General features: G+C 48.5%; 1 protein-coding gene across 1 annotated transcript; it reads right to left on the reverse strand.

Annotated features, from left to right (window-relative positions):
- Nucleotides 1–2,523: 2,523 nt before the first annotated feature.
- LOC120765851 (glypican-3-like) lies at nucleotides 2,524–13,097 on the reverse strand. The gene is made up of 3 exons (XM_040091044.1): nucleotides 12,926–13,097; nucleotides 4,020–4,181; nucleotides 2,524–2,561 (listed from the first exon to the last, which is right to left on the reverse strand). Exons 1-3 carry the CDS (start codon nucleotides 13,095–13,097, stop codon nucleotides 2,524–2,526), a joined length of 372 nt encoding a protein of 123 aa, XP_039946978.1.
- Nucleotides 13,098–16,568: the final 3,471 nt, after the last annotated feature.

Here is a 16,568-nt window from a genome sequence, read left to right on the forward strand (position 1 = left end):
TGTTGTTTTCCAGCTGCCAGCTGCAGAAAGGAAGATGCCTTTGCCTTTCAGGGAATAGACCAGGTCTTCATTTACCCCTCCAGGCCCTCACCAAGGGGGCCTCAATTGCAGCATCCCAGTCAAATTTTCAGTTTGGGTTACCGTGCTGCTAACCTTCCCAGCATCCAGCACATTCCCAAAGCTCCAGCAGCACTGCAGCCCCACAGGAGCTACCTGGGAAGTGGGTGGAAGCAAATGCTGCACCCAGAGAAGCTGGATCCAGGGTCAGGAGCAGCCACGTCATGCATCCCACGATTCAGAGCCACTGACACACTCCAGCAGCTCCGTGTCTGCACCACGTGGAAAAGTCCCTCCAAGATGGGACTGGCATCAACAGAAGAAACTGCAGAGAGGCAGCAGGAGATCCTGCTGTTCACTTATTTGAGCAATCATTTAAAATACTGGAAGCAGCTCTCCCCAGGAGCCCACAGCAGCAGCCCCTCACAGTCAGCTCTCCTGTTCCTGCTCTTCCCACTGGATGGACAAGGGAGATTACCAGGAAATCTGACACAAAGAATGGGTGCAGATGCTCCCCTCCTCTCAGAGGTCCTTCTGCCCTTAATTGTGTCACTGTCTTTCCACTTTTTACAGTGCATTTTCCCTTGAACAGAGAACTGGTAGGAATGTGCACAAAAGGTGCGAGTGAGCAGTTGCTAAAGCTTTGGATTTTCTGTTATCCACAGAGCAATATGGCCAATATGCAGGGCAAGAAATTAAGTGACCATTCAAAAGCAAATTCCCAAGCTTGGGAATCAGGAGGAAACATGCACACAAGCCAACCCTAGGGAACAGAGTTCTTTAGTGAGGGGAAGGAGAGATAAGGAAGAACCACAGTGGTATTTTCCTGCTCAAGTTTTACCTTTCACAAAATTGAGCTATTCAGGTTTTGTATTTAGGAAATCAGCGTAATTCGTTGAGGGTTTTTGTTGCTGTTGTCGTCGTTTCAATAGGAAAAGATTAGATGGTAGCAGGGCCAGAAATTCCCCCACTGAAAAAAACCCAAGATCTATTATCAGAAGAAAAAGAGTGGAGAAAGCAAACCATATGCAAGGTTCTCACCATCATCTCCAGCAGGGGAGTTGTACCAAGTACTGGTTAGTTTGGATGAGAACACTTTGCAACACTAAATGAGCAGTTCTGAGGCGATGGGGTTCATCCCAGCTTCAGAGTTGAGAAGCCCCAGCCAGGAGGTGCCCACACAGACAGGTATCAGCATGGATACACCAAGGGAAAATGAAAAAAAAAAACTGCTCATAAAAAAATCCTGGAATAAGATTTAGCTGCAGTCGAGGCAGCCACAATCCATTTTAACACTGTCAAATGCAGCAAGTTTCCAAAAGATTAAATCACTACTTAAATCATCTTCATAATTTTAAAAAATGCCTGCAAGATAAGACCAGGAGCTAATTGTACCATTCAAATTTAGTGAAGGGAAGATTTTTTTTTGTTGGGATTTTTCCTTCTTAACTGCAATAAAGAAAAAGCCCAAGGGTCTAAAACTAATAATCTAATAAACTTTGCTAAGTGAACATTGTAACAGATAGGCCTGGATGAGATTTCCTGTAAATGCCAGACAATTTCCCTTGATCTTTATCAGCAGAGATGCTGCTCTAGCTTCAGCAGGAAGAAATTAAATTTGGTGCAAAATAATAACATCTGGGTGAGATCCTGCTTGTCAGAGTAGCAGTCCCTTTAGATGTCAGGGTAAAAATATTAAAACTAACTCTGAAGGATTTCACATTTGTGTTTTCAATATGAGTGGTTCAGCTGTGTTTCCATACCAACACATCTCTCCCCTCTGGAGAGAGGTGCAATTATCCATCCTCGGCACTGGGTCCCCAGGCTGGGGGTCTGACCCAAAGCAAGACACACTGGGAGCTCTCTTCCCCTGCCAGAGCACATCTCAGAGCTGGCACTGCTTCCAGCTATTCCATCACTGCACTCCCAGCTCCCACAGCCACAGGGAACCCATACCCAGGACCTGCAGGAGAGGTTCAAGTGTCACTGGGGCTCCAAATGTGGTCATGGCTTCTCCTCCCTGACCACTCCAGCATCCCCCCAATAGCTGAGTGCCCTGCGCAGCCCCAGGCACAGCCCTCCAAGGGGCATCCTGCACCATTTCCATAGCTGGAACCACCTCTGGCATTGCAGCCATCAAAATACTCTTAAGCAAGCAGCAATCAAAAGATCAACCTATTTTTAAAAGTGCTCTTCTACAAACTGTCAGACTAGTTTTAAAGATAACAAAAGTAAATGGTGTTCAGAGTCCAATGAATTGTCCCTCCAAGTCCGAAATACTTTATACAAGATAATTAAAGTGAGCTCCTCAGTGGTTCCAGCTAGGAATTCCTCCTCTGCAATGGAATTGCAAATGATTTTTAGGCACTTTAGAGCTCTTTTATAAGCAGAAGTGGTCAGAAACTGTTCAATTACATGCTTTTCTTCCCCACCACCAAGAATGGCAGTTCCACATACCAGGGCTTCTCAGAATAAATTCAGCTTCAAATCCCCTGCACGGGCCTCTGGGCCAGGGTGGAAATAACAGTTTTTAAAAGTTGGGGGGAGGGCAGGGGGGAAATAATAAAATCAAAGCAAGGAATTCAGCTCTCTCCAGAAGTGGCAGAAAGTTCAGAGCCAGAGCGCTCGACTGCTGTGCACAACCTGCAGTTCCACAGGGTGTCATTCCCACAAACAATAAAAACTAATGTTGCAGTTTCCATCAAATGGGAAGGAGGGAGGCAGACACTTTGTATTCCACCCAGGTTATTCACCATTTCTGAAACCAGCCCACATTTCCTAAGCCTAGGAAACCAATCTCTCATTATTTTTACTCCATTCTGGTTATTTGAATTGGAACTTAATGGTAACTGCATTAAGAATTACTGGGGGGAAAAAAATGTGCTGTTATCTCCTCAGCAATTCATTTGATCTTACATTGAGGACAAAAAAAAAACCCAAACATATTAGACTTCATCAGCCAGTTGTGGCCCAGAACAGAGCTCTGCCCTGATCTCATAGGCTTCAGCAGGCCTTGGGTCTTGCTATTAGTGAGGCATAAACAAAAATAAATCAATTATTCTGCAAAAAATATCATCATGAGTGGAAAATACGCTTGGTTGCCCATGACTTCTTTTTTTAAATACAGGCAAAAACACCATTAATACAGAATGATGGAACCTCGATAGGACAGCACGCAACAAACAAGCAATCATTTCACCGCACATTAACCATAAGGCCCTAAAAACATTATTGCAGATTTAAGTGGCATAAACTAGCATGTATCCACACTAAAAAAAAATTCAAAGATCCATTTTGCAAATTAAAAAAAATAACAAAAAAAACCCCAGAAACAAGCAAACAAACAAACCCATCATTTTATCATTAGAAGGAAAGCTGCCCCAGACAGCAGGGCATCAAGCACTCAAATATCCCATGGGGGCACCAGGGACTACATTTGGGAACCAGCAGTGGTTCTGCCACCTTTCCCACAGCGTGCCCAACTTTGTTGTTCGGTGGAAAACAATAACAATACACAACACAGTCGAGGCAGACCTTACCAAGCATTACACTGAGGTGACAACCAGATCACCTCACTGCAACCCATATTTTGGGAATGACAGAGTCAGACACAATAATTCTTGCACAGATATTTTAATTCTTGGAGAGGTGGGATTTTTTTTGTTGTTTATTTTTGTTTGTTTGGTTTTTTTTTTTTAATTTGCACCTCAAGAAGTTTAGCCTTCAAATTTCCGTTCATTCTTACAGCTGCAGGAATATTTAAGACAAGCCCTGCAGAGCAGCCATGCAGCAAAACAGGTGTATCACTAATCATAAACAAGCATATATAACATCTACAAACATATCAGAACAAGTGAACAGAGAGCTTCCAACCACTTGTACTTCCAAGTGCCCAGCGCTGAGGAGGAGTAGCAGAAATGCTTCCTCTTCCTGCAGGTGACTGGAGCACCCCCAGCACTCACCTTGGAAGACAGCAGCGTTCTGGATGACGAGGAATTTCAGCTCCATGCTGGCCGACTGCAGCAGCTGCTCCATGTTCAGGCGGGCGGTGGCCTGGTACTTCTCCTCCATCTTCCTCGAGCAGCACGTGGAGCCCTTTGGGACACATACCTGCAGATCAGTCCCTGGAGGGGCACAGGAAAAGTAGACAATTCACATCAGGGGGTGGAATTAGGAGAGGAAGCCAACTCCGAGCATCAGTATGGCTGTTTGGGCAAATGGATGACATTTCTGGAATTCATCCTGAGCAAGCAGCTTGGCCAAAGGAAAGGACAGATAAGGCAGAGCCTGGATTGTTGAGCTGTGCTTGCCTGGCAGTGCAATTCTTGCCTCAGCTCCCACACGCTGATGTGCTGGTGCTGAACAGAGCGATCCTGAGCCTCACCCTGCTGTCCCCTGTCTGCCCACAGCAGTGAGGAGTCACAGGTGGGCAGGAAGGTTGGAGTGGGAGGTAGAAAACGGAGACAGCATTTGAGGCTCTGGATTTAGGGTGAACAGAGCAACGTATACATCAAGGAGAGTGTGCTTGTAATTTACATAAAGACTTAAAAGTCATTTGGAACGCAACACTGCTATTTGCCTGCAATTTCTGCCACATGTATCCCCAGCAACAACAGCAATAGCAGAAGGACACAACTATAATGATTTATTTGGCTTTTTAGCAATGACTTTTACATTGTACAACCAACGTCCCCATCCCATCCTTCCTCCATTGCACGAGGCAAAGCACAAGGCCCATTGCTTCACTGGAGGATGTCCCACTGCAGAGGGATGCTCTGAGCACTGCACAAGGCAAGAGCGTCTCCAGCAGCACCTTGACTCATTCACCAGGACGGGACAAAATCCAGGAGACAAAGGCCAGAGGGGCACCACTTGCTCTGGCCTCTCCAGCACTGCTCAGGGATGCTAAACTTCTTTTTTTTGACATTTTCCCAAAGCATCTATTCATGGAGAAGTAGACAACTTTAAGAAAAGTGTTGCTAGCTAAAATTAAATAAAATCTGGGGAAGAAAACAGAGATCTTTCTAGGCTCAGACAAGAGAAGATAAAACAGAAGAGCTGGAAGCAGCAGCAAAAAAAGATCTCCTCTTCCATCAACTTTTAAGAGCAAACTGAGGCCCCAAACACAGAAGCAGAACGACAAGCTCATATCAAAGCAAATAGCTCTCCTCATGCAAAACACACCTAATCTGATGCTGCCCTTAGAAACTCAAACTGCAAACAACAACTCCATTAAAAATGGCTATCTAGGGTCGAAGAACAGCCAGCACCCACATTTCATTGTCTGCCACCCAAACTGCAGCATGCCCAGAGCAAAAGCTGTTGTTCCCTGCTAGGATCAGCTCTGCCAAGAACTGGGATTAGAAGCAGTCCCCAGGCCAGTGACCAAGAGCCCTGACAGAGTGAGTGAAGGCTCTCACACCTCTCAGCCCTCGCTCTGCCTTCCTGCTGGTTATAGAGGGTTTTTTCCTCAATGAAAGCTACTTTGGTAATTTACATCTTTGCTCTGAAAGGATTATGCATCCTTTCAGGTTCCTGTCTTCTCTCCTTCACAAGCGTCTTTTACCACATCCACGCTCTCCCTAATTACTAGAAAGTGTCAAAAGTCACTTTTGCAAGTCTAGTCTAGAAGAACAGGATTAATATTAATGTCAGTTCAATCGTGTGCCTCCTGAAGAAGAGTCATGCACAGTGCCAAGGGAAAACCAGCTGTCAGTGCTCAGGAGCAGCGACAGCAGAAATCCTCCTCCCTCCAGCCCTATCCCTTCCCCTGGCACAGCATGGGAAAAGGAACATGAAATGCTTCATCTACAGCGCACATTGCATGTGGGGAAAGGAGATTTAACCAGTGCAAGCCCTGCTGTTGTAAAAAAAACCCTCATACGAAGGGGGAGAGAGGGGTCCACACCCCCCCATCCTTGCTCCATCACTCCCCACTGCCTCAGTTTCCCCTCCTGCAAAGCACGAAGTCTCTTCCTCAAAACCCCTGACACAGAGCCAGCACCACCAACATCTAAAGCATGAACCTCAGCAGTTCGTGAACTCACCCACTCCAGAGGAGCACAGCGACAGGTATTTCATGCATTGAAAAAATAAAAGGGACCATAAAACCGCATAACAGCAAGATACTGCGTTAATGAGAGAAGCAGTTATATAACAGCAAGTTAAAGAGGTTTTTTTAAAGTCAAACCCAACTCAATTTACACCGCAAAAAGGCTTAGCATGGTCTCTTTAACACTACAATATGCCCATAAATTACTTTTTAATACAAAGCTTATTTCCTCCTACATTTATTATATTACGACACATTTCAAATTATAAAATAAAAATCTTTCCATGATTAATGGAAATACCAATATAGAAAATCTGAGAGTTGGCAATTAAGAGGTCTCTGCAAGTTAATGCCAAGGATAGGAAGCAGCAAGGTCATCTACTCACATCCCATCCTTCTTTTTAGCAATTAAGCCAACTTCTCCCCTTAAATGGATCTTTATTTTTGTGCAGTAAAAAGACAGACACATGCTGTATCAGAGCAGTCACAGAGGAGGAGGAAAAAGCCTGGGAATTAACTCAGTTGAAAACGTTTTTACGGAGACAGCCAACTAAGATGGTAAGAAATGTCATGATAAACACAACAGGACAATACAGGCAGGACAGGCACTTGGAAGGTACCAAGGACAAGGTTCTTCTTGGCACAGTGCTGCTACAGAGGGACGGGGAAAGGGGCCTGGCTCCCATCTGCCAGCTCTTTTCTGTCTATGGCTTTCCCAGATGGCGAGCTGGCTCCGACACTCCCATCTCCAAGCCCCCCAGGAGCAGTAGGGATGGGAGGTTTCAAAGCCAGCCCCCAGGAGCCACTAACCCAGCCCCAGCAGACACAGATGAAACAGAGACAAAGCTTTTGACCTGCAGCTGCATTTGGGGTTTATTCGTGCCGTTGCTTGAAGGAGCCTCTTCAGGCTGCAGCAGCCCCAAGGGCCGGGGGCTGCGCAAACCACGCGCGCTCTGGAAGCGTGAAGGATGCGGGGACACGAGCGCCCGGGAACACTCAGCAAGCCCACGGACCAGACACCAGCAATAAATGAATTAGGGTGCCACACGTTTCTGACTCCAAAAAAATGCACGGGAAAAGGTCCTGTGAGTCATCAAATCCTACCTCTGCCTCCCAATCCACCCCCTCTCAGCATTTTATCTAACACAAACACCTCCAGCGATACTCCGGCTTGTGAGATAGCAAAGCCCATTCCGCTGCCTAATGGCCCTTTACTGTTAAGACTGTTTTTATCTCCCAACCTACACAACCCCTTTTTCTTAAAGTTTCAAGTCATTACACCTTGTAATGCCAGTCTCAGCCCTTGCAAACAACCTTCTCCTTTTGCTATAAATCACTACAAACTCATTTTCAGGAAGAAAGTGTCCCTCAAATTACCACAACCGTTTTATTAAATTGCATTTGGGGGCTCACATACCAATCTTTGCAAGATCAGTGGGATGATGAGATGCTAAGTGCAGCAGCCTGACCCTCTGACACCAAGCTCCCATGGATGGGAAGGCACTGGCTGCAGCCCCTTCCATGGGTGCAGGAACGCCAGGCACCATCAGAGCTGTGCCATTTATGCCATCTTGGGGAACAGCAGTGTAAATGCTCCAGCAATTTCGCATACGCTCCCAGCCGACAGAAATAAACTCTAAAGCTGCACGAATTTCAGTAGCACCCTGCGTCTTCCTCCTCCTGACAGGGAATTTTTACTGATGGCCGGGTAGCGGTGAATTTGAACCGCTACATTTGGCTTTGATGTACAATTATTCCCGCAGATAGGTGGTTAGTAAAGCAGAAGTGAAAATAATTTCAGTGGATTAAATGTCAAAAATAAAACCCCTTAAGATCATCTGTGGGGAGCTGTGGACTCCTTCACAAGGCTGAAGGTTTTCCTTTGATTTTAAGCGTCCCACGATAGCTTCAACCCTGTCATCAGATACAGGCAGACAAGCTGTGCACACCAGGGCACACAAGCCTTCCCACCCAGATCCAATGGCAACTTAAATCAGATTAGCATTCCCCCCAAATTTACCCCAGGCATTGCCAAAATAAGAATCTGTCCCTGCTTAACGCTACATTCCTACAGCCTCCTCCCCGTGTGAGGGGGCTCTGGTACCCCATGCAGTGGCACCTTCGCCTTCTGCAGTCTGGAAGTGTCAGAGGAGTTCCTCCCACCCTCTTAACTCACCAGTTTGGTAATATTACCCACAAGAGACATGCTGGTTTGGGTCAATTTTCCTCCTCCAATTGTTTTACAAGCAGCATCATGCTTTAAATAGATAGAAGCAGTGACTCAACATTTAAATATAGTGGATTTTCCCCCAGCTTTTTCTATACTTTTTATTAAGAACCTTTTAAATTGTGTGATATGAGGCTTGTACATCTGTCGGTGCCTATTAATGCTCAGCATTTGGGGGGGGGGAAAAAGAAATGCAACTGTTTAAAACCCAGATTTAATGCTGATCTTTATAAATCTAATTAAAGAGATATAAATTATAAACCAACCTCATTCAAGAGGTGATTTAAGTTGGAACAGTATGAGTCCTACATAGGATATTTATTACTGCTTAGCAATCCTTTATTTTCTATTCCATCTTGTGTTTCACAAAGCCATCTGACTCTGGATCCCTCCCCTGGTCTTACAATGTTGGCCAGATGATTCTCATGCAAATCTAACACCCTATAAAAACACATCTTTTAAAAGAAGACATTACAGCGAAAAAATAGGTTTTACAGAGTACAAGTTTCCCCCTAACAAGTGTAGAAGTGTATCAATGCTGTCATCAATGTGACAAGTTAACTTTGGGAACCCACTCCCCACATGGATTTGTTACATTCACATGAACGCATCCCACAGCCATTCCAAAGACTGGGAAGAACACTGTTAAGGATGTTGTTAAAGTGAATCCCTGGGGGAAAAAAAAAATAAAATTAATGATCTCACTATAAAACCACTGCCTGGGGAGGTTACTAAATTTTAGGGTTCTGCTCCTGCTCTCTTAACTATCAAGAGAGCAACTTGCAGGCCTGAAATAATTAAGAACAGAAAACTCAATTATCTAGTAAACTAAGCTTTTAAACCACCATGCTAAGCTAAATGGAAAGGCTGCACAGGGAGGAGCATCATTAGTCCCACTCAGGAAAAACAGAATAAAAGAGCAGGAGTACAAAGGGAACCAGCTCATGAGCAAAGGTGCGTAGAGACCAACTGGAAGGGTTGGGATTTTTAATTTTTAAACTGCACATTGGCACACAGCAGCTGCCAAAAAAATAAAAAAAAAAAAAAAAAAAAAAAAAAAAGAAAAGAGAAAAGAGAGAGAGAGAAGAAAGCTTGACATGCTCAGCCAGGCACTCGTAAAGCATTACACCTCAACTCCAAAAGGTTAATCTCCTATTTTCTTAGGGTGAATCCATATTTGCTTCCATCAACGAAAATGAACAAAAAGCTGGAAAAAACACTTTGCTGTGGGAGAAGGAAAACAGACCCGCCAGCAGGTATTTCTGTCAAGATAAATATTCCTCAGTTTTCCATTGTCCCAAAGCAGGGACATCCATCCCCTCTCCCCATCCTGCCAAAGGCACCAGTTCACCCCTTCCCCTCTACCCACAGGCACCAATTACCCGGAGCGTCACCATCAATACAGAAAAACCCAAAAGGCAAAGAGAAAAAGACCAGGAGAAATGGAAATTCAAGCTGCATTTTATAGGTGGGAAAAATTATGCAGAGAAAAGACAAATGGAAGAAGAAAACCAAGACAGGCAACATAGGAAAAAGAGAATTTACTTATTACTGAGCTTGAAGCCACCCCAGCACAGAACCACAGGCTGGCTCAGCAGCTGGCATTCAGTCTCATCTTTATCAAAACCCAGGAAAAGCACTCTCCCATCACCCTGCCCTCACTCTTCTCCAACACAACATCTCTGATCCAGCTCCAGTCGAGATGTTGCCATGAATTACATCCTCCCACCCCTCGGAACAGTCAGCCACAGCTGACAGTAGTTAGGCTATGCTGTTCCCCACCTCTAAGCAGACCATGCTCCAGAGTGACAAAATCCTGGGCTCCAGACTGCAGGACCAGAGGAGACCAAGCTTCTCACTGCCTGGTGCACGCCTGCCACTATAATCACTCCCAGAACATCAATACCGCTCACGAAACAGCATGACACTTCCCTCACATTTAACAAGATTGCCTTTTTCTTGGTTTCTTTTTAATTAGAAGTGTGGTCTCTGTCTACTTCAGAGCTCTCCAGGAGCATGCTGTGCCAATGTCCCTCCAGCCCACGCACCACTGATGCAGTGAAACTGAGCCGTGGGACTTCTCTCCTGGGTGTGTTGCAACTCAGCAGCAAGTTTCCACTACTTACTCCTTCAGCAACAACTGCTCATAATGCAAAATGGAGCTTCCATAAACAATTGTTTTCTGTTCCTGTAAAAAAAAAAAAACCACCAACAAACAAAAAAACACCAAAAAACCCCCCACACTTTAAATAAGATGTTTAGCTTCATCTTCTCCAGGGTGGTGCAAACCATGGGGAAAGGTTCTCAGAATTGATTCCGTGGTGATTTGTGGCTGGGAACTCCAAAATTTTTTTTAATTGACAGATGTATGAAAGGAAGAAAAGCAGTAAACAGATGCCTGGAAAATAGTCCTTGAGTGATGTTCCCCTATTACAGAGATTTATGCAGCTGCTACTATGAGAAGCAAGTGCTCTGAAGTGTAATTACCACACAGAGTCACGCAAGATGGGCCAGATCCAAGGTATAAGCAAGCAGTCATTGCTTTAATTATGATCAAGTTTATGTACTTAGGCAAATGTAAAATCCACTTTCGATTTGATGTGTGGGAACTTTATCATCGTAACAAGCTGGAAGCATTCACTTGAAAGAGCAGTCCTGTTACGAGGTATTGATCCAGCTGCCCACAGGCTCTGTAGAGAGGCAGAGGGCTCCTTACTGCTCCTGACTATCAGGGATGCAGCTGGGGCTCACAGGGGAGCGAGAACATAACTGAGGAACGCCAGCAACCTGAACCCTGCTTGGAAGGGAAGATACCAGGGCGAAAACACCCACAGCAATCACAGCCAAGCCAGGCTGGAGGAAGGATTGATCACATTACAGTGTGGCAGCCCCAGCAGCCCCTCAATACAGCAGGAATCATTCTCCAGGAACCTGCCTATCCCTCCATCACCTCCCTGGAGTGTGTAAAAACATAGTCAGCAAAGTTACTTAGGAATCAAAGCAAGAATCTCACAGAAACAGAAAATTTGTCGATTCAGTGGTGACAAAAGCAGCTCTTTCCCTTCCTTGCAACTCTTTATGCAAAAACATTTCACTGGAAAGTATTCCCAGTGCCACTTCCTTACTAACCAGGAGACCAAGGCTCTGTGGGACAGAGAGAGAAGGGATGCTGTTCCTGCAGGTAGTCTGAAAGGAGAATTAAGTGTGAACACTTTTATGAGAAGAGAAAGTAAGGACAGTAGGGATAGGAAAGGTACACTCTCACCAGGACTTGTGCCTAAACTCCCCTCATGTCTCTCACAGCTCTTGATAAGCTGAGGCATTGCTGCCGTCCTACAGTCCAAAAGACTTGGGATTTGCACGAGCAGCCGCAACACCTTGTGCTGCAGCAGATCACTGCTGAAGGAACTCTCGTGTTTCTGGCCTGTGCGACACCGAATGCAAGAAACGTAACCCAACACATCGTTATTAAAAGCAGCCACGGCTGGCGATGATCTCATTGCACCTCCCCTGCCCGTCACGTTTGCCTGTTATCTCTTCCCTTTCATACTTTGATCATAAGCTTTTCAGGGCAGGCGTTCTCCACCGCACATTGAACCCAACACAGCACCACCGAGCTCTCCAGGCAGCTCCGTAACGCAGCCATCGAAACGGATCAAGCTGTGTACGCACACTCCCAGCACACAGCCACCCACCTGGAGCAGCCGACATTCCCTAGCTCCCAAAAAGCTGCAAAAGAGCCTTTCAAAGGCAAGGAATTCAAGTATTTCACTCACATTTTAAAATAGGAATGAGGCATATATACAGAAGGCGTAGGTGGTGAGTTTTGGCGCGGTACCTCCCCGGCAGCCACCTGTAATGGGAACTGCAGAGCAGAATAACACCTCTCCCAGACTTATCACAGACTCCCACTGCACCCTCGCACCCCGCACGGCACCCGCACAGCCCGGGGAATGCCGCGGTGTCTCCTTCCAGCCCCATCCTCTGGAGCTGCGGCAGCCCCCGGGCTCAGGCTGGGATGAGAGTTCGGATGCTCTCGGAGCAGCCCTACAGAGCGGGATCGCTTCGGACCCCGGCACACCTCGCGCTGTGAAAAGCGGCTCTGGCGGACCCGGGACCTGCAGAGACGCGACGGGTGCGCGGAGCCTCCGCTCGCCGGCGGGGACCCCGAGAGCTCCCGGGGACCTCGCACCGGACCCCCGACAGCGGCATGCGAGGACGCAGCCGGCTGGTCCCGCCGGCAGCGCCGCGGCTCTACCCGACAGCTCGAGCTCACCGCGGCCACCCGGGGGTGAAAAACCCGCGGACAAACGGAGCGTGATAAAGACCCGCTCTCCAGCGGGTTTCCCATTACCGCGACGTAGTCACAGGCTCCGTGTTACCCCCGCATCCAAGGTGCCGAGCCCGGCGGCCACCGGCACGGAGCGGCCGGCAGCCCCCGCCGCCGGGGGAGAGCGGGCAGCCCGCGCCCGGCTCCGCAGCCGCGCAGCGAACCTCGTCCGCGGCCCCGGCTCGAGGCGCTGCGGCCCCCGGCGACCCCCGGAGAGACGATGACGGCCGGCCGGACACCACGGGGAGGGCGTTCTCACCTGGCACGGGGCTCTCGGGCACCCACTTAGCTCCGGGCTGCAGCGCCTGGAAGGCGGCGCGGACGGGGCGGCAAGCGGCTTCCCCCGCCGGCTGCGCGGCCCCCGCGGCACCGAGCAGCGCGGCCGCCAGCAGCGGCAGCACCAGCGGCAGCGCTCCGTCGCTCCCCGACATCCTCCCGGGCCGGCGGGGCGCTCCTCTAAGGCGCTGACCAGCGGGCTCGCCCGCCGAGCCGGGACGCGCCGGCACCGGGAGCAGCGGAGGGAGCGGAGCCCAGCACGGCCCCGCGCCTCGCGCGGCGCTCCCGGGGCGCCGGTCCCGGCCCCGCGCGCGCCGCCCCGGCCCGGCGCTGATTGGCGGCCGCCCCCCGCCCGCGGGAAACTCGCCCCGCGCGCGGCGCCGCCCCGGCGCTCATTGGTCCCCGCGGGGCTGCCGCGCCACGCCCGCGCCACGCCCACCCCGCCACGCCCCGCACCTGTGCGCGCCATCCCGCCCGGCACCGGGACCGGCCCCGGCACCGCCGCGGGCTCGCACCGCTCTGAGCGCTGCTCCCGGTGCTCCCTCGCCCGCTGCCCGTGCGGTGCAGACCCCGCGTAGCCCCGCGGGTGCACCTGGAGTGGGACGGGGGATGCGCGGTCCCCTCGTTTGCACGCGTTGCGTGAGTTCACAGTGCTGCCCCGCGAGTGAATAGAGCGTCTCTTAAGCCCTCGCCAGCCCTGGCTGGGGTTGCGAGGGAGACCGAAGTTCCACGCGCTGCGCGAGAAGCTTCTCATAAGGCTGAGGGACGGAGTGGGAATCACCCGGAAACTCCATGAGTGGTGCTGAGGGAAGGGCAGTAAGCATCACTGAGCCACCCTGGGGCAGCGCTGAAGTCTGGATAGCCCAGTCTCCAGACTGCCCAGGAGTACCACGGATCTGAGGTGCTGTTGGGTGTGCACGGGACAAACCACCAGAGGAGCTAACCTGGAAACAGGCAGCTTTACATGAGCGGGTTGTACTCCTCCAGCAAGACCGGTTTCCAGATGGAGTTGCTGGGAATGCCTCGCTCACTGAGCTGAAGGTCCCCTGGGAACTCACAAGCCTGCTTAGAACCTGTGTCCTCCAGCCTGAAAGGGTCATCGCAGCCCCATCTCACCAGCAAAAGACCCTAAATACCAACACTGCACCATCAGCTGGAAGGGGCCCACGCTGCTCATCACTCAGCAAGCAGCTGCACAAAGTGGGAAGCAAGAAGGTGGGGTGAGGAAAGGCTCTATTTAAAACAGCAAGGGTCGTGTATGAAAAACTGCCAATTTAGTGTTTGCCCAGGCAGTCTCCTCACTGCCCGCCCCCAGGCTGCACCATGCGCAGAAAAACAATGACGGAGCAAGTGCAGGCAGAAGAAGAGAAGAAAAATCTATTTAAAATTTCCAGTGCAAATGCAGGATCAAATTATTGCTAATGGCTCACTACCAGCTCTTTTTCACTCTGAAATTTTTGAGCAGGGGTGAAAAATGGAAGTCCAGACTGTGTATTTGTTCTAGGAAAATGCCTGCCAGGGAGAGATTGTTAAAATATATTATGGATATGGGTCTAATAAGCTGGAATGTGCAACACGTCTCGTTGGTTAATGGATTGTCGGAGCCTGTTGCTGTCCACAGACTGCACTATTTATTATCCCTTTATTGTTTCTAGTAAGCATGACTGACAAAATTCCCATTAACCAAGCAGCAAAAAGTCCCGTTTTGCAGGAGTTCAGAGAAATCCAGAAAGTTCATTTTGCTCAGAGGGGCAGGTGCTCCACAATGCAAATCGTGCTGGATTTCAGCAGAGCAAAGGGCGGGCATGTGCTCGGTGATACGGATGAGGGGACATCCTTCACCCATTTTCATTTCTCCTGGTGCCTTACACGGAATACCAGCACACAGGCTGCGGCTGGGGTGAGACACATCGCACCAGATAGCTACCACACCTCTTCTGCATCTCCTTCATTGATTTGGTGATGGATTTGTTATGTTTATGCAACAGATTCGGGTACAGCATTGTGTTAGGTCAGGAATCAATTGGTCTGAATTGCAGAACACAAAGGCTGGTATTTGAAGCACGCCTTTATATACAATATTGCAATCTATATTATGTTTATGGCCTGAATTACAGTTGTCTAAAAGGCATTCAAGCATCTCCTGTGTTCATCTTCAAACCTGCTGTGTGTATTTCATTTAAGTACAGGAGGCTTGTGCTGCTCCAGGTAAGTACACAGATATTGTCAAGCATGCCATTAGAGCAAAGAATTACACCCAGTGCCAAATAGGTGCCATTTAGGTATCTCTGCTCAGATGAGGGAGTGCTTCAGGATTTCAGACAAATTAGAAAACAACATTACTGCTCTTTACTGGATCTGGCTTCACAGTGGGATCTGACATTATTCTGACAATGACTCCCTGCGAAAATAAAGTATATTTATCAACAAGGAGATGTATCAGAAGCAAGTTAAGGCTTCTAGAAACATGGAACAAAACCAAGCGGCAGCCCTTTCTTTCATTCATTCTTCTGGATTGTACCCAAAATCTGCTGGCAGGAAGAAAAAGAACCCACTTTTTAAGTGGAAACTTTCCCTAATGGAAACTCATTTTCCCCAGTTCTCACTCCAGCATTACCGACTTTTCTTGGGGTAATAAAGTCTAGGATGGAGCCACATGGAAATCAGGGGTGAATCCCATCCCATCCACGGACCAACAGTACTGTCACATTCTGTAGCACCTCCAGCCCCAAGCCCAAAGGATGCTCTCCCCCTGCAGCATCTGCAGAAGCATTCCCAAGGTGACAATTGCAGACTCTCTGACTTCCATCAGGACTGCAACATCAGGCCCGGGAAGATCTATTTTCCTGAGCACAGGCACATCCATATGGCTTGTCCTTTTAATGTGAGGGTAGCAAACGCAGGTTCGTCCTGGAGGAGAAAGCAGAAGACTTGCTCCAAGATCAGACGCAAAGTCACTGGGTTAGTTGTCTGCCAGCAGATGTAGTAAGAGCCAAGTCATTGTCTCATATCCAGGATGATAATTTCCCTTGTTACAACTGCTCGCACCGTAAAAAATTCACTTAATCATCTACCTGCCTCAAGCCTGTGAGTAATGAGAGGCAGGATCGTGTGTAGCTGATTTTATCAAATGCTCTTATGAAGTTCTCCACTGGGAAAACCCTGAATCAATTAAAACACCAAGGAGAGATGTAGGAGAGGGATTCATACTCCCCGGTAGATGCTCACCAGGTTATAAACACATTCCGCTTACTCTGTGGATGGGATGGATGAGCTCCATGGGGACAAGGTCAGCTGAGCCATGCCTATAACACAGGAAATCGCTGTGGGGCAAGGGAGAAAAGAAAATCCTGGAGCATCTGTTGACACATCTGCGTGGTTTTGGCACGTACCTGGCAGTCCACATGGGTGGGTTTGGCCTGGACTTCTCCTCCCTGCAGTGCTCCCGTTGTGCTGTCTATGGCACAGCTGCATCGCTTGAGGTCTTGTAGGTCCTGCTGGAACCAGGAGCTGCAGGCAATGACGTCTTCTCCCTGTCAAAATGACCCCTCCCATCTTATTTTGCACCCTGCAGAAGTTGCTCTTTCAGGTTTTCATATCCATTTGTGAAGGAGGAGAAGGGAGAA

The sequence above is a fragment of the Hirundo rustica genome, chromosome Z (genome assembly GCF_015227805.2).
Source record: "Hirundo rustica isolate bHirRus1 chromosome Z, bHirRus1.pri.v3, whole genome shotgun sequence".
Classification (NCBI taxonomy): Eukaryota; Metazoa; Chordata; class Aves; order Passeriformes; family Hirundinidae; genus Hirundo; species Hirundo rustica.